This window comes from Mesoplodon mirus (genome assembly GCF_964341445.2).
Source record: "Mesoplodon mirus genome assembly, chromosome: X".
NCBI lineage: Eukaryota > Metazoa > Chordata > Mammalia > Artiodactyla > Ziphiidae > Mesoplodon > Mesoplodon mirus.
Window position 1 is genome coordinate 139,312,902 of NC_138981.1, and position 21,823 is coordinate 139,334,724.

Consider the following 21,823-nt stretch of genomic DNA (forward strand, 5'->3'; position numbering starts at 1 on the left):
CATTTGTGGTAGTAGGTTCTCAGGGTGTGCGACTCAGTAGGTGAGGTGGGCCACTCGATGGGGTGGATTAACTGATAGTGTATTTACTAGAGGTTCCAGATTAAAAGTATTAGGACAGGGACTTCCCTGGTGGCACAGTGGTTAAGAATCTGCCTGCCTAGGGACTTCCCTGGTGGCGCAGTGGTTAAGAGTCCACCTGCCAATGCAGGGGACACGGGTTCAAGCCCCGGTCCGGGAAGATCCCACAGGCCACGGAGCAACTAAGCCCGTGCGCCACAACTACTGAGCCTGAACTCTAGAGCCCGCGGGCCTGCGCTCTAGAGCCCGCGAGCCTGCGCTCTAGAGCCCGCAAACCACCACTACTGAAGCCCGCATGCCTAGAGCCCGTGCTGCGCAACAAGAGAAGCCACCGCAATGAGAGGCCCGTGCACCGCAACAAAGAGTAGCCCCCGCTCGCCGCAACTAGAGAAAGGCCGCGCGCAGCAACGAAGACCCAATGCAGCCAAAAATAAATAAATTAATTAATTAAAAAATAAAAAAGTATTAGGACATACAGCTGGTGTGTAGTCTAGCACCTCACATGCTTGGCTTGGACCTACTACTGACCTGCATTTCATGGGTTTTGATGCCACAAATGCCCTGACAGGAGGTGCAGGACAGAATCCATACGCTTAGGGAGAGAGGAATTTGAGAATAGATTCATCGTATCTAGCCTGAACACTCCATCCCCCAACTGTGTTCCAGGGATCGGTCCAGAAGCAGCTCTTTTCAGCAAGGCGCTGAGAGAGCCATTAGAGCAGGAACACTAGCGTGAGGACTAAGGACCAGCAAAAGCGAAGGCCCCGACCCCAGGAGCAGTCTGGCATGTTCCAGGAAAAGCAAGAATGGTGGGCTGGAGCCAAGTGAGCAAGGCGCAGAAAACGAGCCTCTAGGAGGGAAATCGTTGGGCAGCCTGCTACAGGACTGCTTGATGCGTATAACCCTAAATCCTCTAGTTCTGGGAGCAAAAACCTGACTTGAGTTGCCCCCGTGGAGAGTCACACCTTCTCACCTAGTTTGCAGACCCAGAGCCCCCTGATGGAAGGGGAGGCCGTGTTCCCTGGGAAGGACCTGGTTGCAGCATTGCTGGAAGCGCACACCGCAGATCTTCCCAAGCCTTCCCAAAGGACCCATTCACTAAAGTGAAAGGTCGTCCTGGAGAAGAACAGGTGTGTCACACCTGTCAAGTGACATGGGGAAGACTTTGTTACCTTCTTGCTCTCCCCACCTCTAGAAGCGTGGGCACCTCGGGCGGATACGTAGATCCCTGGTGGTATGGGTACTAGCTCTGGACACTTCTCTGGATGCTATTCTCGGGCGGGCGGGGGAAGGATCCGTGCTCTATCTTAGAACATCTCAGAGACGCACTCAGGAGGCCTGGAATTGAGTGGGCGGGGAAAGAACTGTGTGTGGGGGTGGGTGCCACACTCTGGGCCCTGGGAGGGTGGAAGCTCCCAGGAGTACAGATCAAGGCAGCTCTCAGAGGCCAGGACTGGGGCCCAGCCGGACAAGGAGTGACAGTGCTCGTTTGCCCTCTGGGTGGGGTCGCCACCTTCCTCTTCCCCTTCTCCAAGTCACCCTGGGGAGCACAACGTCTCTTTTCTCTGCCGGGTCAGGGTGGGCCCAACGGTGCTCATGGGATCTCCTGAGCCCTGGATCTTGGGGTCGGCTTTTTCTTGGCCTTTCTTGCGGGAGGGCGCAGACCGCCTGGGGCCGATGCAGGCCCCAGGTCTCCAGGAAAGGGGGACTTCGCGTACAGCTCGCAAACAAGAGGGCTCAGGACTCTTCGGTTACGGCCGGGGGGCTGCGGAGGCGGGACGAGGGTGGGCCTCCCGCTCCGGCCTCCCCGTCGACAAATGAACGCGGGCGGAGCCTCCAGCAGGGCGCTTCCCTGCTGGGCTCTGGAGCGCAGGGGAAGGTACAGAGGGCTTGTCCCGGGCTCCGCCATGCCCGGGAACACGCGCGCGGCCGCCGTAAGCCCCATTCGGCATTTTCCTTCTTTCAACTCTAGGAACATACGTCTTTCATAGTTACGGCAAAGCCTCGGGCAAGAGTTCTACGCCCCAAATCGCCAGCCGGAAGCCGGCTTCTCTCGCCGATGTGGCGAAGCCCCATTCGCCAGCTGGCCGCCTGCGGTAGGGGACCCAGCCGCCTCCCCGCTCTGCGCTTGTGCCCAGCCACTCTTGTACCAGACGCAGAGCGTCGCTGCGACTATGGTCCGGAAGTGTGACTATCTGCCCTCACCCAGACTCTATGGTTCCTACGCATGAAGATACATGGCCTATATAAGGTCTGTGCAGGCGTAAGAGCATCTCTTTCCCTTCGGCGCGGTGAGTAGTCGGTGCTTGCGGCTAGTGCGGTGCACTTGACATTTCTGTCTCCTAGTTCGAGGTCTGTCTTCGATTGCTCTTCCGATCTTGTATGTTTTGTTGCAGCCACTGAAGATCTTGGTGTCGCCATGGGCCGCCGCCCCGCCCGCTGGTGAGTGTCTGTTTCGCTGCTGGGGAAAGGGGGGGGAGAATTGCATTTGGCTGCTAAAAGCAACCGTGGGGTGGGGTCTCCCCAGTGCGGCTTTCCTGTCTTGGGAGCGGCCCCCGCGTATTCCCCAAGAACTTGCAGATCGCTTTAGGTCTTTGTTTGTACCATTTGGTTTTATAAATTCATGCTGGTGTTTACCGCTTCCCCCTTTTTGTTGGAGTGCCGGTTGACCCAGATCTGCATCTGTTAGCCCCAGTTTAGGGCTACAAGCGACGTCCGCCTTGCATCCCGCCTTCAGAGCTGAAAAGTCGCTTGCTTTTCAGGTTCGGCGCCCTCAGGGCCTTTGTGTGCCATCCCCGTCTTATTTCCAGGCGATGTGCCGTGTGGGCTCCTTGGACACCAAGGGCAGTCCCAGAAAAGCGTGTTCAGCTGCCTCGTGTGCCCCGCAGGGGGCGCCCTTCACGAGACTTGGAGGCCAACTTAATGCCACGTGCCCAAAGGACTTTAGGTGGATGGCTTGAAGTGTGTTACTCTTCGCGGTATTTAAATTGAGAAAGTCCGTTTCAGGATGTTAGCCTTATAGGAAGTTGAAAATACAACAGGGCATATAGGGTGGTATTTTTTTTTTTTACTTTTATAATCTAGCATAGGTGTCCTAATTTCTGGCCACATCTTGCTTTAGCACCAATTTCCAGGAATGAAGACCAAGCTTAGAGATGACATGTGTCATCTCCCCCTCTCCCAACGCCCCTTTGCTTGTAGATTGAGGAAGCACTCAAAGTGCCTATTGTGGAGTTCACCTGTGAATCCCTGCTAACTTGGGTTCCTCCCCTTCCCCGCAGTTACCGGTATTGTAAGAACAAGCCATACCCAAAGTCTCGCTTCTGCCGAGGTGTCCCTGGTAAGTGGTGCGAAAGCTCCCAAACTGGTTTGGCTGCACTGACCCAGTTGCTATGGCACAGCCACGCAATAACCAGATTTTTTTTTAGATGCTAAGATCCGCATCTTTGACCTGGGGCGGAAGAAGGCAAAAGTGGATGAGTTCCCACTCTGTGGCCACATGGTGTCGGATGAGTATGAGCAGCTCTCCTCTGAAGGTGAGGCAGGTTTCTTTGTTCACCATTCCTGGTCCCTTGTATGTGCTCCCCCAGCCAGACCTAGAGCTCACTGCACTGGAATTATCAGGTCATTAATCACGAGCACCCAATCATGAGCCTCTTTACTAAGCTCACCCAGCCAATACAGATGTTCCCAGAGAGCCATGGTAAGTGCTGCTGTGCCATTTTGTCTCACTCTGCTGCCTCCCCCACCCCAATAGCCCTGGAGGCTGCCCGTATTTGTGCCAACAAGTACATGGTGAAAAGCTGTGGCAAAGATGGTTTTCACATCCGAGTGCGGCTCCACCCCTTCCACGTCATCCGCATCAACAAGATGTTGTCCTGTGCTGGAGCTGATAGGTGAGCTGGGTCCTGAGACTCCTGGCCTTTTCAGATGTTCTCCCATATCTTAAAGCCTGGGCTTGATTAGTTTTTTCATCAGTTAGGGCAAAGAGGTGGCCTCACAAAGACTCAACCACCCATAGCAAAGCCATACCAAAGGGCTAACAAGTGGACTTCAGTGGACAACCCAGAGTCCCAGAGACAAACACAAAAGGCACCATGGCTCTGGGAACAGGTAGAGGGAGGGGCTTCTGTCGGGGTAGCTCCGCTTTGAGCCTAATGACATAACCTGCAGGCAGGCAGGTTGCTGGCGTGGTCACAGGTTGGATGGCTTTCAGATGAGCCCAATAGCGCCTTGCAGGGATTCTAGCTAGTCTGTTTTGGGGTTCTCTGTTCTTTGCAGCCAGTTAAGCCGACTGTGCTCTTTTCCCCATGGGGGCCCAGTGTGCAATGGCTGCAAACAGCAGCCTCCTCGGTAGTGTATGCAGCCTGTTGCCTGTATGGGTTGCCCTAAGGGACCTTGGAGACAGCCCTTTCCAGTGGACATTAATGACTGGCATGCTGTCCCCAATCTAGGCTCCAGACAGGTATGCGTGGTGCCTTTGGAAAGCCCCAGGGCACAGTGGCCAGGGTCCACATTGGCCAGGTCATAATGTCCATCCGCACCAAGCTGCAGAACAAGGAGCATGTGATTGAGGCCCTCCGCAGGGCCAAGTTCAAGTTCCCTGGCCGCCAGAAGGTATGTAGTGCTGCAGCCTTGGTCTCACCTTTCCCTGCTCTTGTCCCCAGGCCTCCTGACTCAGCTGTTTGTCTCTCTCTAGATCCATATCTCCAAGAAGTGGGGATTTACTAAGTTTAATGCAGATGAATTTGAAAACATGGTGGCAGAAAAGCGGCTCATTCCAGATGGCTGTGGGGTCAAGTACATCCCTAATCGTGGCCCCCTGGACAAGTGGCGGGCCCTGCACTCCTGAGAGCCTTGGCGCTGCCCCCTCCCTACCCACGCCCACCAATAAACTCTACTTTCTTTTCCCTGTCTTTGCATCTGGATTCATGGGGGGTGGGGAGCCTCTGGGAGTCCTAGGGTTGCTGTCCCTTCTCTTCAGAAAAAGGCTGACAACTAAGCTGGCCAGTTGGTACTTAGCAGGGCCAGCACCAGGACTAGCACTTGGACCTGCCTTAGATCCCAGGCGGTAGGTTCACAAGTCCCCCTGCATGTGCGTGGAGCACTTCCTTAGTAAAGTACCCACCCTGGGTGATGGAAAAGGGCCTCAGGCAGCTGTGGAAGCTCTTCCCCAAGGGTTCCAGACCAGGACGGGAACATTGTTGGACACTGGGAGGAAGGAACCAGACCAGACATGGTTCTGGCTGTATTTTCACCAGTTACCCCTGGAGTAAACATTTGTCCTGGGCCTGACCACATTTCCCTGTCTACAGAGTTGAGAAATATCATCACCCCACCCCATCCTAAGCCTAACCCACTACCCCTTACAGGGCCTCACTCCCAGGGCCCTTTACTTCTGATATCAAGCTCCTATGGCTGAGATAGGGCTTGGCGACAAGAGACCTTTGGGCAAATAGTGTGCAGTGCCCTCTTTGGCCCAGGGGATCCTGGTGTGCTATCTGACACCAACTGCCAGGGCCACCCTGCTGTAAGACCAGCTGAGTCCCAGAGCTCTGCTAGGTGGGGTGGCCTGAGGCTGTGAGCCCAGGAGAAGAGGACCCTAAAGGGATTCGGTTCCAGAGCCCAGCATAGTAGCCGGAGAGCCTTGCTGCAGTCTGGCTGTGACTGCATGCAGCACTCGGCCCCTGAGAGGCCTCTGGCATTTTGTAATCCTTAGCAACTGCCATTTCTAAAGTTTAAAACTACCTTTTAACCTAAAGTTGATGCTTCTAAATCATAAAAACATAACTTGCACTTAAACGGCTCTGATGTCCTAGCCGTCTGACAGCATCCTGGGTGGTGGGGGCAAGACTGCATGGTGGTTCTGAACATGGACTTGACCAGAGGTGCCAGGGCAGCTAGCTGGGTTACAATGAACTTAAACCATTTCCTGTTGAGCGCGCGCGCGTGTGTGTGTGTGTGTGTGTGTGTGTGTGTGTGTGTGTGTGAGAACTGCTTATCTCCGTCCTTGTATCTAGTGGGGTCTTGGTTCATATGAGTCCCACATATGATAAAGACCCTTTGCCATGTCTGCTACACATGTGTAATATCCCTGCAATGTAGCTTTCTGTTCTCAGCATGTATGGTCTTGTCATACAATAAAAATTTATTTATTTGGCTGCATCGGGGTCTTAGTTGTGACATGTGGGATCTTCCCTGTGGCATGGGGGATTCCCCGACCCCTCCCCCAGCCCCAGAGCCTGCTTTTTGTCCTCACTTCTTACACTTGCTGGGGGAAGAGTGGCATGGTTCCAGCCTCAGGGCCCCTGCCTTCCTCTTCCACATTCTAACGCCAAGCACAGGCCCAACCAAAGAACACGAGCCAAAGCAAAGGCACGTAGAGGAGTGGCGGGCAGGACAGAAGGGGGGTGGGGGTTTGAGTCCAGAAAACAGCATAGTCCTCGCGTCTGTGGGCAGCTGGTATGCAGTGGCTTCAGGCCACCAGGCCCAGCTGGGGGGACAGGAGCAGCAGCAGTGACAGTAACAGAGTGGCCAGGCTGAGGGGCTGGGCCCCGTGCACCGCACAGCTCAGCTCCACCTCCACAGGGTAGTGATCACTGATGTTGAGGGCCTGGGGGTGGGCAGCGGGACAAAGCATCAGTCTCGGGGCCTAGGGGCTTCCCCGTGAGCCCGTTCCTGCCTCACCCCTTTACCTCCTCCTCGGTGAGCCCAAAGCTCCGGGGGAAGTTGAAGGCTGCTGCGCCGCGCAGCAGGCTCTGGAGATGCTCCCCGTGTAGCACTATGCGGTCGTAGGCGCAGTGGGTGCTGGCCCGCACCGTGGTGTCCACGCCATCAGGGATGGCCCAGTGGAAGCCAGCCTGAGTCCGAAGGACTAGGTCATCCAGGTGCTTTTTGGTCAGCGAAGCACAGTCAGCATTGAAGTCCCCAAGCAGGATCACGTCCTGGAGAGGGAAGCAGCAGTCGGGCCTGGCCACCTGGCCGTCCTGTCCCCCTCCCTCCCATACAATTGGCCCGGCCCTACCTCACTCTGCCAGCGCTGGGAGGCGTCCAGAAACACATGGTACAGGGCGTTCAGCTCCATCTCTACGGCCTTCGGCGTGGTGTGCAGTGGGACCAGCGCCAGGCTGGGAAGGACTGCAAGGCCCCAGGGACAGAGGGCTCCCAGCCACTCCTGGCCCTCCTCTGCCCAGTCCCCCCCAAGGCCCCGTAGAACCCACCAGACCCCCATTCCTGCTCCCTCATAGCGGGCCACCCTTCATCCCTACCTACCCTTGCTGGGCAGAGAGAACCGGCACACAAAGGGCTCCCGGGCAAAGAGGTCATCCTGATCGTCGTACACGTAGGAATCCAGGACCTGCGTCTTGTGTGACCTGGTGGACCACTGGTTTCGGTTTGCAAGTGCCCACATTAGACCTGGCACTCAGGGAGGGGGCCCTCCACCAGCAGCTCCATTTCATGTAAGCACAGCCTGCCTAGCCTTTCTTTCTAGAACTTCTTTTAGATTGAGATATAATTTGCACATCGTAAAACTCACCTGTTTAAAATGCACAATTCAGTGGCGTTCAGTACATTCACAAGGTTGTGCAACCATCACCACAATCCATTTTAGAACATTCTTATAGCCCCAGAGAAACCTCGCCCATGAGCAGTTCCCGTTCCCCTCCCCGCCAGCCCCTGATCTGTCTTCTGTCTCTGTACATTCACCTCTGCTGGACATTTCATGTGAATGGAATCCAATAATACATAGTCTTCTGTGTCTGGTTCTTTCCCTTAGCACATGTTTCAGGTTCATCCAGGCTGCAGCCTGGCTCAGACTTCCTTCCTTCTTAGGCTGAATGATATTCCACTACGTGGAGAGACGGCCTTTTGTTTATCTGTTCATCAGCTGACGGACACTCGGATCATTTCCACTTTGAGATTGTTATGAGCAGTACTGCTGTATGGGCGTGTCTCTGTTCCCCCATCATTTTGGAGTGAATTCTAGACATTATGTAATTTCATCTATATATAGGAACAGGTCTCCTTCCCTGACTGCCACCCTTGCCCTCTCAATCCTGACCCCCGCCCCCCAGGCTATCCTCCCAGGGACTTAGGGCTGTTTCTGGAAACTGGGTCTGCCCAGGACCCACGACAGGCCCCTGGTGAGCCTCTTCCCAGAAACTGCAACCAGTCACTCCCAAAGAGGGAGCCAGCCTCACCCCGAGCCCCTGTGGCTTCCACAGGAGAGAGGCGGGGGGCCCCACATCTGTACTTGCAGAAGGAAGGCCACCTGCTGGAGGGACACATGGGCAGTAAAGCTGTCTGGGGTAGAGGACAAGAAGACCCCAGGGTAAAACCACTGACAAGAAAAAGTGTGATGCGGAGGTGAGGGCCACCCTTGGGGCTATTGTGCCACCGCACACGGGGCCAAGTGTCCAGACCGCCCTGGTCACCATCTGCACTCACCGGTAGATATACACGTATTTCTCCTTGTACGTGCCACGCCCCAGCAGGAGGCTGCTCAGGAAGCTGTAGGGCCCAGAGTCATCAAATCTGCCAGGAAAGGGGAACCTCGGGTCAGCAGCCCTGAGGCTCTGTGGGGCCCCCAGTTTAGACCCACAGAGCCCTCCTCACCGATTGAGTTCTCGAAGCAGGAGCGGGATGGCACTGCCAGTAGAGTCCACTACCTCCTGCAGCACTGTGATGTCACAGCGAGCCAGGATCTGCAGGACACCAGGAAGGCCAGCCCCACTCAGTGCCAGCCACCCTGGGAGAGGGGTGGTATCCCTGGGGACCTGGCACCAGCGCGGCCAAGGGTGGCATGACACGCTGGCTGCAGGCCCAACAGAGCAGCGAGGCTAGAAGGGACCCGGGAGAAGACTGAATGCCATCTCCACCACCACCACACCCACTTTACAGAGGAGGAGACTGAGGCCAGCGACAGGGAAGGAAGGTGCTCCATGTCTCCACACCGTGTCTCCTGATGTCCCCTCTTCTCTGGCACATGCCCCTGGTCAGGTAGGGCTAGGGGCTTTGGGCCATGGTCCTTGGGGGCACAGCTTCTCTGCAGTGATGAACCTACCCGAACTAAGGTGTCCAGCACAGGCTCCCTGGCCACCTTGTTGAGTGTCAGCCGCTGGGTGTTAAAAGCACAGATGTGAAAGGTCTCAGCCCCACCAGCCAGGAGGAGGAGCAGGAGCAGTGCATGGCCGTGTATGGGCTTCTGGAACCCTCCAGAAGAATCCAGGTTGCTCCAGGTTCAGGTCCCAGTTGGGCTCAATTCTGGTTCCAGAAGGACATGGTAATATGCGACAGAGAAAGTGATGCCATCCTGCTGCTGCCCAGCACCAGCCTCCCAGAGCTGCCAGCATCACACATTTCCTGCCTTTCTTCCTTGTGGACACCTTCCAACATCAGCATGTATGGTTCAATCTCGTTCTTTTTAATTGCGGTCAAATACACATAGCATCACGTTCACCATCTTAACCATCTTTAAGTTCAGTGGCATGAAGCCCCTTCACATTGTTGTGCAACCATCCCCACCATCCATCCCCAGAACTTTTCCATCTTCCCAGACTGAAACTCTGCCCCCATTAGACACTAATCCCCACCCCTCCTCCCCCAGCCCGTGCCCCCCCACCCTACTTCCTGTCTCTAGGAATCTGACTGACTCTAAGCAGCTCATACAAGTGGAGCCACACGGTATCTGTCTGTCTGTGACCGTTTGATTTCACTGATCATAATGTGCTCATTTCATCCATGTCAGAATGTCCTTCCCTTTAAATTCTAAATAACATTCCACTGTATGGATGGACCACATTTTGTTCATCTCTTCACCTATCCATGGACACTGGGTTGCTTCCACTTTTTGGCTACTGTCAATAGCGCTACTGTGAACATGAGTGTACAAATATCTCTTCAAGTTCCTGCTTTCAATCCTTTTGGTTAGATACCTAGAAGTGAAATTGCTGGAACATATGGTAATCCTAAATTTAATTTGTTTGAGGAATTGCCATACTATTTTCCACAGTGGCTGCCCCATCTTACATTCCCGCCAGCAGTTCACAAGGGTTCAACCTTAGAGTAGATTCCAACTTTTCACCGCCATTAGCAACTAGAAGGACCATCTTCGTACATCTCTGTCTCCTCACTTGGCAGACATTATGCTTAAGACAAACTCCCAGTAGTATAATTGTTGGATTCAAGGGCGTATGCATTTAGAATGATCTCGGATACACCAACTCACCACACTGCAGTGTGTGATGGAGCCCCTCTCCCCATCCCCTCCACTACTGGTGAGCCCTACTTGTTCATCTTACCAGCTGGAGCCCCCCTCTTCCTGAGTGTCTTTCTCAGTTTATCTTTCTCTCAGGCTCCCAGGCTTTGCCCTGTCTTTTGGGCTCAGGCCTTTGCTCAACTCCCTGTTGGTGTTGCCCTCATACAGCGACGTAAGTCCCTCTACTTCTGTCTGCCTGCTTTTCTCTGTTGCCTTGTCACCTTACCCCTTGGTTTCACTTTCTGCCTGCCTGGGCTCCATGCCTGTTTCTCCCTAGCCACCTGCTCTGTCATTCATGCTACTTTGGGTCCCCTGCCCTGGTATCTATTCTGGGATGTATGTAGGCTTTTAGGCAGCCCTGGGCTGGCAAGGGCAGGCTTGGAGGCTCTGGGGCCAGGGGCTCCCAGGTGGGCGGAGGAAAAGAACTAGAGACTTCCTGGCCTCAGCCCAAAGTCGGTCCGGGCTCCCAACACCAGCCCTTAGCCCCAGCCCTGGGATTCCCTTCCCCTCTCGCCTTCCCTCACAGGCTGGGGGCAACTTCCTCCTTCCCTCTGGCCAGAGGGCTCCCATACCTGCGCAGACCGGGTCGTCTCCACACCACCTTCCTGTGCTGTGAGCGGATCGCGACTCCCCACGGAATCACAGGGTCTGCCTAGGCAGAGACCACAGACGAAAAAAGAGGAACAGGCTCTCAACTCTCCCCACCCGTCCAGGCTGGTTCGGCAGCCCCACCCTTCCAGGTGGGCGGGTCCGACCCTGGCTCCGCCCCGGAGGCCGCAGGGAGGTTGGACAGCTGGCCTGGCGCGGACCTGGCCGCCCACTTTTCCGCCAGACCCCGCCTTCCCCGCCCGGGTGGGACAGGGCGCTAGCGGAGGCGAAGGCGGGGGAGGGTTTGAGCAGATGACCGAGCTGTGAGTCAGAGTTTTTCCAGTGCCCAGGGCGCGCGGCGAGGAGCTGCCGGCGCCCGAGCGCAGACTCTGTTCTGCGCTCTCCCAGGCCCGGCGCTCAGCCCCCGTCCCCGGCCGCCTGCAGGAAGGATACAGTGGGGAAGACTCCAGAGCTGGAGCGCGTGCCCGAAAAAGGGAAGCCCCACGGCGAGCCTGGGCGCCCCCGAGGACAAGAGCCTTCTCTCCAAGTCCTCGGGCCGGGCCCGGTGTGGCTGCGCACTCCTGAGCGTTCTGAATACCCAAAGCGAGCGACAGTCGGCGCAGGAACTGGCCACGGTGGTGGAAGCCGAGGGCGGACTAAAAAACTGTACCTGAGAGATTAGAGCGCTGGCAGCTCAGTGCCCCGTGGGGGTCCTGCACTGTCGCTGCTGGGACAAGTGGGGGACTCAGGCGGTGTCTGCGGGCGGGCGATGGGTCCTTACTGGATGGTTGTAGTGCGGTCTTCGGGGCATTGTCCCCGTTGGCAGGACCTACGTGCTAATGGATTGGGGGTGGTGATGAGCCGAAGATTGGGAATTTTTTTTTTCCGCGTCTTGCTGGATCTTAGTTCCGGACCAGGGATTGAACCCAGGCCCTCGGCAGTGAGAGCACCGAGTCCTAACCACTGGACCGCCGGGGAATTCCCGGGAAAAATAGTTTTAATCAATAAAATTATACTTTGCTTTAAAAATAAAAAATAGACTGCTTAACGACTACAGGGCTTTCTTTTTGGGGTGATGAACATGTTTGGACCTAGTTAGAGGTGGTGGTTGACAACACTGCGGGTGTACTAAACGATATAAAATACTGTAATATATATAGTATTTCCTATTGTATGTTATATGCTGCTATATATTACATATTGCATCACGTTACATTATATTACATACATACATTCGTATAGTACAATTCTGTAATATTGTGATTATATAAAGTTGTAGGGCTTCCCTGGTGGTACAGTGGTTAAGAATCGCCTGCCAATGCAGGGGACATGGGTTCGAGCCCTGGTCCGGGAAGATCTCACATGCTGCGGAGCAACTAAGCCCGTGCACCACAACTACTGAGCCTGCGCTCTAGAGCCCGCGAGCCACAACTACTGAAGCTTGCGTGCCACAATTACTGAAGCCCTAGTGCCTAGAGCCCGCGCTCCGCAACGAAAGAAGCCACCGCAGTGAGAAGCCCGCGCACTGCAACGGAAGAGTAACTCCCGCTCCATGCAACTAGAGAAAGCCCACGCGCAGCAACGAAGATCCAATGCAGCCAAAAATAAATTAATTAATTTTAAAAATTAAATAAGGGCTTCCCTGGTGGCGCAGTGGTTGAGAGTCCGCCTGCCAATGCAGGGGACACGGGCTCGTGCCCCGGTCTGGGAAGATCCCACGTGCCGCGGAGCGGCTAGGCCCGTGAGCCATGGCCGCTGAGTCTGCGCGTCCGGAGCCTGTGCTCCGCAACGGGAGAGGCCGCAACAGTGAGAGGCCCGCATACCGCAAAAATAAATAAATAAATAAATTGTATGTAGCTAATTATGTAAAATTACATAATGTAACATATACAATACATAACATATAACATTACATATGTTACATACATAAAATAATGTATGTAATATAAAATGCTATAAAATACTATAAAATGGTTAATTCCATGTTATATGAAATTAATGAAAACACAGGGGAAAAAAACTAAAGTAAAAGTGCTCTGCCAGCCCCGATCTTTTTTAAAAAATAAATTTATTTTATTTATTTATTTTTGGCTGCATTGGGTCTTCGTTGCTGCGCTCAGTGCACGGTTCTCTCATTGCAGTGGCTTCTGTTGTTGCGGAGCCCGGGCTCTAGGCACGCGGGCTTCAATAGTTGTAGCACGTGGGCTTAGCTGCTCCGCGGCGTGTGGGGTCTTCCCCGACCAGGGCTAAAACCCGTATCCCCTGCATTGGCAAGCAGACTCTTAACCACTGCACCACCAGGGAAGCCAGCCCCGATTTCGCGTGGTGTCAGGTAATCGTGCTGCGCAGCCCATGTTACTCACGGAGACTTCACCGGGGAAGAACTAATGAGACAAAACGTACCTGCAGCCGGCGGGCGGCCTCAAATCCGGGCTGCTCCGCGGTGCTTTGTGACCACCTAGAGGGGTGGGATAGGCAGGGTGGGAGGGAGGAAGACGCAAGAGGGAAGAGATATGGGAACATGTGTATATGTATAACTGATTCACTTTGTTATAAAGCAGAAACTAACACACCATTGTAAAGCAATCATATGCCAATAAAGATGTTAAAAAAAAAAAAACCAGGCTGCTCCGGAGCGGGGCGGGGCCATGCGGCCCGCGGGCCCGCCCCCGCTGCCGTCAAGCGGCCCGAGCACGTTTTGCGACAGACGGCCGTAGAGCCCGGCGCCGTCGCAGGCTCGCTTTCCGGCGGGTGCGGGGGCCTCGCGGCTGCTGCCCCCGTCCGCGCTAGTTCCTCAGTGCGCACCCCGTCTCCTGGGTCCAGGGCGGCTAGTGTGTGGCCAGAGATCGGGGACGGGCCCGGTTCTGGCCTGACCCACTAGGTGACCTTGGTCAAGTCCCCTGTCGCGGCGAGCCGCGGCGCCCGTCTGTGGCGCCGGCCTGTTAGGGACCCATCCCCCGAGCGGTTGAGGATACAGACCTAGATTAGCCCCACAGCCTGCCCCAGGGCAGGGGGAGCGCCGGGCCGCCGGGGGCGGTGGGGGAAGCTCGGTCGGGGGGGAGATGCCCCTACATGTGAAATGGCCGTTCCCCGCCGTGCCGCCGCTCACCTGGACCCTGGCCAGCAGCGTCGTCATGGGCTTGGTGGGCACCTACAGCTGCTTCTGGACCAGTGAGTGGACCCAAAGCCGAGGCAGGGTTGGCCACGGGTCTCCACGCCCAACCAGAGTTGGGGTTCGGGGTTGGGGGCGTTGGCAGGGGCTGGCTTGGCCGGGGGGCGGAGCCCTGGGCTCCCCGGAAAGGAGGCCAAGATCCCGACCCTTCCGCTCTCCCGCCAGAGTATATGAACCACCTCACCGTCCACAACAAGGAGGTGCTGTACGAGCTCATCGAGAACCGAGGCCCAGCCACGCCCCTCATCACGGTGTCCAATCACCAGTCCTGCATGGATGACCCTCACCTCTGGGGTACACGGGCCAGTGTGCTGGGTTTGGGGAAGCAAGGAGGGAACCTGGGACAGGGCCAAACACAAGCAGAACAAACTCACTCCTCACGGGCTGCTTTGCATAGCTCTGGCACTCCTGCCTCTGGGATGTCCTGCCCCAGGGGTGAAAGTTTGATTTGCAGCCCCTTCAGCATCCTCCTAGGGAGTGTAATTTGGAGAGGCCCTCAGATATTTGGACGGAGTGGCCGCAGGGCAAGGCCTGACAGCTTCTTTACTCTGATGTATCAGGCCCAATGTGTCAGACCCTCCATTCTCTAAACTGTTGACGGTTCCAAAGAGCCTTGGGAACAAATCTGAGGACCACAGAGTGTCCTGTCAAGGAAACTCTGGGCTAGGGGCTGGAAGACCTGTGTCCTGTTTCCAGGTTTGCCCCAGGCTGGGTTTGTAGCCTTCCACCAGCCTCGTTTGGGAGCCCGCTTCCCCACCTAGAAGTTCCTGCTCTGCTGACTTCACAGGGAGTGGCTTGGCTCCAGTAACCCAGATGGCTGGGTACAGGGGTGCCCGGGGCTCCCACTGTTGAGCTCAGGAGGTTATAGACTAGGAGGTAGAGCTCGTGGGGAGCCATTTGGTCAAATCAGAGACTTTCTTAGGTCACCCTTGCCGCCGGGCAGAGCACGGCCTGCAGGGTGCCACAGGCAGATTCCAGGAGACCAGGAAGGAGGCTCTAGAGCCATCCAGTAACCTGGACCAGGGTGGTGGCAGTGACAGTGGGGGAATGGGTAGAAGAATAGGCAGCGTCAGAATGTATCGGGGAGGTAGGCAGACCAGCTGTGGTGACTAATAAGACACAGGGGGTGGGAGAGAGGGAGGGGCCAGGGAGAACTTGGGGGTCCAGCCCAAGTGTCGAGAAGATGCCACTTTGGGCCATAGGGAAATGGTAGTGCTGCTGTCCATGTCCCTCATTCCCCGAAACAGGATGACAGAAATCGACGCCCCCTAGGCACAAGGTAAGTTGGGGCATGGAGTCTTTCCTCTCCTTCTCCAGGGATCCTGAAACTCCGCCACATCTGGAACCTGAAGCTGATGCGCTGGTGAGGAGCAGTGGGCCCTGTGGGGGCCGCAGGCTTCACCCACCTCTGCCCAGGTCTGCCCTCCCCCTACTGTGCCCAGGAGGAGCCTCCAGCAGTTCAGGCGGGGCACGAGGTGGGGCCCCGCAGGCCCTCCTGTGCCTCCATTCTGCACTGCCCACGATGTCAGGCGTCATGCTGGGGGCAGGACAGAGAAGCAGGGTGCAGGGGAGGCCGCAGTGACCGCGTCTGTCCCCGCTCCAGGACCCCCGCGGCCGCAGACATCTGCTTCACCAAGGAGCTGCACTCCCACTTCTTCAGCTTGGGCAAGTGCGTGCCCGTGTGCCGAGGTGAGGTGCTTCTGGGGACTTCTCTGGCCTCCCTTGGGGCCGGGAGACTGGTGGCCCATGCCTCTGGCTTGGCAGTGCTGGGAGTAGAGAGGGACCCTGGTGGGACAGGCAGCCAGGGAGCCGGGGGCCGCTGCCTCACCTGCGTGAGGCCCAGCTTCTTCCTGCGGCAGGAGGGGTGGCGGTGGCTTCCTGCAGAACACTCCATTCCCTGCGACTGCCTGAGGATTGTGTGCCTCCGGCTCCGCTGTTAGAAGTGGCCGAGGCGTTATCCACGGTTCCTTCGTTCCTTCCCTTGAGGACGTTGCTGAGAGAGACTCAGTGACGGCAGTGTGGTGTCATCAGCGTGTGATGGTGGTGGCCTGTGCTGTAGGGCGAGGGGTGTGACGTTGAGTGATGACTCAGCACCTCTCGAGAGCCTCCGGAGGTGGGGCCCATGTTCATCCCCCTTCTCCAGAGAAAGGAGCTCAGAGGGATAAAGGTGCTGGCCCAAGGTCACAGGGCAAGAGGTGGCAAAGCCAGGATGCAAATCCAGGTTGCTTTTTCCTCTGGGGAAGCAGGATTTTTCCAGGGAGAGTATGAAAGGAAAGGCATCCTAGACACGGGAAGCATGTAGCAGACACTGGAGAGGTACGTGATGAAGGTAGAAAATGTGCATTGCAGGCTGAAAGTGAAGGTTCTGGAACAATCATGTGAAGAATTTGGGCTCTGCTTTCTCATCTGGGTAGTGACGGGGCTTTCGAGTGTGGTTAGAGAGAGAGCCCCTGGCTGCAGTGTGCCTGGAGGGCAGAAGCGGGGTCGAGGATTGTAGCTGGGCCTCTGGGGGTCACCACGGAGGGCAGAGACGAGACGGCTTTGGGATACGCTCTGGAGGCGGAGTGGACAGGACTTGATAGGTTGGGTTTAGGAGGGGGCGAGGAAAAGAAAGCGCAAAGATGCCACTAGGTGATGTCTGGTAACAATGAGCCACTGGGAGGATGGGACTAGGGGAAGGCAGCATGGTGGTTGAGGGGAGCCTGCCACCTGAGGGGGGAACGGTCCAGAGACAGTGAGATGCGCAGCTCTGGAACTCAAAAGAACGCTTGGGAATAAAGATACCGGGAACTCAACCGCAAACAAAGTCACAAACACAGAAGTGAGGTGGTAGACGGGGAGAACACGGAGAGAGCAGGGGCAGCACCTCAGCACAGAGGGAGACACGAGCCACCAAGACAGCAGAGGGCAGTGGCCAGAGAGGAGAGAAGCAAAGCAGGGCCCCTCGGTACTGTGGAAGCCTCCAGGGACCCTGGAGAAGCCATTTCTCTGGCCTGACAGCCACAGGAGCTTCGGGGCAGGGCATGGGGTAGACAGTGGGGTGGCCACTCCCCCCAGAGGTTGGGTTGTGAAGAGGAAGTAACCAAAGGGCGTTGGAGCTCAGGGAAATCTTATTTCTAGTAGGTGGAAGTAAAACATGGTAAAATCCAATAAAGTAACCTCAAATAACAAACAACATTCTTTAATGAAAAGCTGCAGCACCCACCCTCCAGATCCGCAGACCTAGTTACTCCCCAGAGATAGCCACCTGGAACACTTTCTCTTTTTGCTGCTTTTGGAGGTGGCTTCCTTTCACTAAAACACAAGCAGAGGCTACAGTGTCATGGCAGGTGACCGTGGCATTGTCTATCATGCACTGCTCTGAGAGATGGCGACTCTGCTCATGTACCCCATCCCTGAATCTCAGTTCTTCCTTTCTGCAACCTCAGAGGCCTTCCATGTCCACTTCTAGTCTCAGTCTTCTTTTTGACCCGCATCTAAGTTTTATTGCACAATAAAAGCAGCAAGTGAAATCTTAATCCTAAGCACCTTCTGGTGAGAGAAAGTGGGCAGGGACAAGCTGTTTCTCAAATGCATTTGATGTGCAGCAAAGATCTAACAACACGTATCAAAGCAAAGGAAGTATCTGGCATATGTTGCTTCTGTGTTCCAGAAAATTCCCCTTTCCCCCCAAGCATAGGCCTTGTGATAGGACGTGAAGTGTCAGAGTGATCTTGCACAAGCTATACAAGTGAGTAGAAGTAGCATTTGCAAAAGCTAAACATTAGGAAGTGTTGCTCCCAAAGCACGGTATTTGTAAATTTTGATTCCAAGCTGGATGGCTCGGTTGCACCAGTGGGTTTTTGTAGATCAGGAGCCTGCGCCCCTGCAGCCCACCCCCACCGGCTAATGCGAGCCCAGGTAGGGAAACTGCTGCTCTCAGCCGCGACGCCCTGAGAAACTGCAGTGGGTGACTGCTCCCCAGCTCCAGCCCCTAAGGGAGCTGCCGGGCCGGGTTCCCATTTGGGTTGAGTTGAGACTCCTGGATCCCTATCGAGCACCTTCCAAAGACTCCACCTTGCAGAGAACAGGTTGAAAGTCCATTTCTTTTGTTTTTTGCGGTACGCGGGCCTCTCACTGTTGTGGCCTCTCCCATTGCGGAGCACAGGCTCCGACGCGCAGGCTCAGCAGCCATGGCTCACGGGCCCAGCCGCTCCGCGGCATGTGGGATCTTCCCGGACCGGGGCACGAACCCATGTCCCCTGCATTGGCAGGCGGATGAAAGTCCATTTCTTAGTGCATTGGCCCAAATAGTCCTGGTGTCCATCTGTCTGTATCTCTCCCTCTTTGTGATGCAGCTCTCTATTCCTTACTTGATAACATAAGGATATTTACCCCGCTTCTTCAACCTCCCCCCGTTCTCTGTCTCTGTCTACTCTACGGACAAGGTTGACGAGTGAGGCTCTTAACTGCGCTTGGGTACAGATTGCCCCCATGTGCCTCCAAGTCAAGAGCCAGCACGCGGCATTAGGCATTCATGTCTGTGTTGTTGCTGACCGCTGGGCCACCTGGGTCCAGTGTCGTGGTCTCAGGGCAACTCCAAGGCGAGTGTTGCTCGCATTGGGGGCAGTTCAACCCTGCTGTTTTCCATGTAGCAGGTTTGAGTTTTCCCCAACTCTCAGTGACACTGTGTTCCGTCAAATGTTCTCCCGTTCCCGAGAGGCCTAGCCGAGGGTGAGTCTAGTTTTCACGGGGAGCCCTTCAAGGAAGGGGCCAGCAGGAGGCAGGGCCAGCAGAGGCTGAGGGCTCAGGAAGGGCCGGGGGGCCTGTGAGGAGTGGCTGTGGGAACTGGCCTGGCAGAGACCCCGGGGAAGGGCCGCTGTCCAGAATCTGGGGCCCAAGTGAGGCTGGAAATCACGAACAGACTGGGCCAGAGGCAGCAAATGGTAGGCTCGCCCCAGGGTGGCTCATCCTAAAGCTCCAAGAGCCCAATCAGGGAGGCAGCTGAGCAGGCCCGAGAGGGACCGGCCTTGGAAGGTGAACTTGTGGGACGCCCGCTGGGGGCTGGGGAGCTGCTGCTTCGCGCCCAGGGACGGTGGAGGAGGGGCCCTGGAGGATGGAGACTGAAGGGAGGGACTGTCTCTTGGCAGGAGATGGCGTCTACCAGAAGGGAATGGATTTCATTTTGGAGAAGCTCAACCACGGGGACTGGGTGCACATCTTCCCAGAAGGTCAGTGGGGCTGGCAGGGTCGTGACCCTCTCAAGAATATGGGTGGGACTGCGCCCCTGTCGCCGCCCGGCAGCCCCCAAGCCTCACCTCCATCCTGCCTCTCAACAGGGAAAGTGAACATGAGCTCCGAGTTCCTGCGCTTCAAGTGGGGTAAGAGCCACTGGCCGTCTCCGTTTGGGTTGGACTGTGGCAGGCGGGGCAGAGGAGCGTGTTGGGAGCAGCAGGAAGGGCAGGTGCCGGCCCAGGGCAGCTGCTCTTGACTGGGGGCGGGCAAGAGTGGCCCTGGCCGTAGGCTGGCACCGAAGCTCCACTCATGCCACCATTTCTGCCTCTCCCTGGGGTAGGAATCGGACGCCTGATCGCCGAATGTCATCTCAATCCTGTCATTCTGCCGCTGTGGCATGTCGGTGAGTCAAGGCTGCGGCCCAGGGAAAGGGGCTTCGCTCGGTGGTATTGGTGGGTGGGTCTCCTCTGGGTGGCAGAGAGGGGGTGCCCGAGCTGCCCTGCTCCACCCCACACCTGCTTCCCAGCCTTCTGTCTGCTGTGCTACAGGAATGAACGACGTCCTTCCTAACAGCCCGCCGTACTTCCCCCGCTTTGGACAGGTGGGTAAGGCTGCTGACCTTGTCTGTCTGTCTGTCTGTCTGTCTGCCATCTGCCCCGTGGCTCCCACTCAGCACCACTGAGGCCAGATTCAGGAGGCTGCAGCAGGGGGAACGGAGTGAAGCGGGGCGGGGGGGGGCCTCCTGGCACCAAGGCCGGGGCCGGTGCAGGGGCAGGGGCGGGCCTTGGGATTGGGACAGGACAGGATGGGATGACTAGGGCATGGACCCCGGGACTGGGATGGACCTTGGATGTCACTGAGCCCAACCACCTCGTTTTAAAGAGGTTGGAGTGGACCCGAGGGAGTACTCAGCAAGGTGGGGACAGGATTTGGCCTCTGGCTCCCCAGGGTGCTGGGGCTGTGGGCACCCCCCGCTCCTGTCACCCACTGGTGGCCCGTCTCCACGCAGAAAATCACCGTGCTGATTGGGAAGCCCTTCAGTGCCCTGCCTGTGCTCGAGCGGCTCCGGGCAGAGAACAAGTCAGCTGTGAGTTTCTCCCCCAGGCCATCCCAGCGCTGTCCTAGCCCATCCCAGCGCCCTTGGCCTCCCAGGGACCCTGGGCGAAGCTCCCTGAGGGCTGCAGGCCAGCCCCAGTCCTTCCCCTCAGGTGGAGATTCGCAAAGCCCTGACAGACTTCATCCAGGAGGAATTCCAGCGCCTGAAGAGCCAGGCCGAGCAGCTCCACAACCACCTGCAGGCCGGGAGATAGGCGCCACCCCGCCCAGACCCCGCCCAGACCCTGTCCCGGCTTCCTCTTGGACTGGGGCGGGGGCGGGGAGGGGCTGCGAGGCCTGGGACAGAGGCAGCTCTGGGACCCGAGTCCCAGCTGCCAGGTGATTGGTGCCGCCTTTGGGTTCTGGCCCTGCACAGAGCTGGGCTGGGGAATAGACTGATGCTTTGAGCTCAGATACGGTTTTTTAGACAGATTTGTTCAGAACCCTTAACGGGTGCCCTCTCCTAGTTGGTGAACGTTCCAGCTCCTCTGTGGTTTTTCAGCTGAAAGAAGGGTCTCAGCTGCTCCTCCCACTTGGCCATCAGGGAGGAAGACATTTAGGCAGGGGCCTCCTTCCTGCTTGCCTTCAAGGTGTTCTCTCCCAGGGCCGGGCACTGGAGGGAGGGTAGTTGAAGCGGGGCGTGGCCAGGCCTGGCTTCTACCCGCCTGCCCTGATCCAGGAGCTGCTCACCACTTCCTCAGGGATGGCCGTCAGCCACGTCTTCCTTCTGCCCGTGCTCCCCACAGGCGTGGGACCCTCGGGCAGGGCCCAGCCCTGGGCTGCAGGTGGAAGAGCTGCCCTTTTCCAGAAGTGGAGCCCAGCCAAATGGAGCCTGCAGCAAGGGCCCAAGACCCGGCCCCTTGCCCTCATGCTGGGGCCTACCGACTTCTCCGTCCTTTCCGCCTCCCTGGCATCACTTGAATCCCCTGGGGCCTGGGTTTTCATGTTTTATAAACAATAAAGCATATGTGTTGTGCTCTTTTATATCTGGCCTCTCTGTAGGGGTGGGGGTGGGAGGTGACCCTCTGGACAGGAAGGCTGGACCTTAGAGCTCTGGGCACATCAAGAGTACTTGACCAGATGGGCTCTCAGTCTGTACCAGTCACCTAAGACTTCAGTCATTGTCTATAGTCCCCATACAACCTTGCAAAAATAGGGATTAATCTCATTCTGCAAAGGACGCAGAGCGAGGTTAATGGACTTGCTTCAAAACCCAAAGATTTGTAATACACGTAACTAACGCACGGCTCACACCCAGAATAAATAAAGAACTCCTATAAATCAGTAAAAGGATAAACAATCGGTTAGAAAAATGGGAAGATTGATGTGAGCAGGCATTTCATACAAGAGGAAACAATGGCAGAGCTGAAAATACATGTACTGTATGAGTTTGCTGTAACTGCAGTAACGAAGCACCC

General features: G+C 56.3%; 3 protein-coding genes across 3 annotated transcripts; 2 read left to right on the forward strand and 1 right to left on the reverse strand.

Moving 5' to 3' along the window:
• The first annotated feature begins 2,300 nt into the window (after positions 1–2,300).
• Positions 2,301–4,994, forward strand: RPL10 (ribosomal protein L10). Its single transcript, XM_082609767.1, has 7 exons — positions 2,301–2,369; positions 2,475–2,520; positions 3,360–3,418; positions 3,507–3,614; positions 3,836–3,974; positions 4,533–4,695; positions 4,778–4,994. The coding sequence occupies exons 1-7, from the start codon at positions 2,306–2,308 to the stop codon at positions 4,928–4,930; spliced, it is 732 nt and encodes a 243-aa protein (XP_082465893.1). The 5' UTR covers positions 2,301–2,305; the 3' UTR covers positions 4,931–4,994.
• A 1,220-nt stretch (positions 4,995–6,214) lies between these two features.
• On the reverse strand, positions 6,215–13,878 carry DNASE1L1 (deoxyribonuclease 1 like 1; the record flags this gene model as incomplete). Its single annotated transcript, XM_082609373.1, has 11 exons — positions 6,215–6,691; positions 6,774–7,022; positions 7,103–7,215; positions 7,351–7,451; positions 8,527–8,613; positions 8,695–8,783; positions 10,909–10,988; positions 11,595–11,760; positions 13,328–13,382; positions 13,620–13,752; positions 13,875–13,878. 11 exons carry the CDS (start codon positions 13,876–13,878, stop codon positions 6,554–6,556), a joined length of 1,215 nt encoding a protein of 404 aa, XP_082465499.1. The 3' UTR covers positions 6,215–6,553.
• Positions 13,413–21,250, forward strand: TAFAZZIN (tafazzin, phospholipid-lysophospholipid transacylase). The gene is made up of 10 exons (XM_082609766.1): positions 13,413–14,095; positions 14,262–14,390; positions 15,414–15,459; positions 15,700–15,785; positions 19,226–19,306; positions 19,415–19,456; positions 19,651–19,713; positions 19,859–19,911; positions 20,320–20,397; positions 20,519–21,250. Exons 1-10 carry the CDS (start codon positions 13,987–13,989, stop codon positions 20,618–20,620), a joined length of 789 nt encoding a protein of 262 aa, XP_082465892.1. The 5' UTR covers positions 13,413–13,986; the 3' UTR covers positions 20,621–21,250.
• Positions 21,251–21,823: the final 573 nt, after the last annotated feature.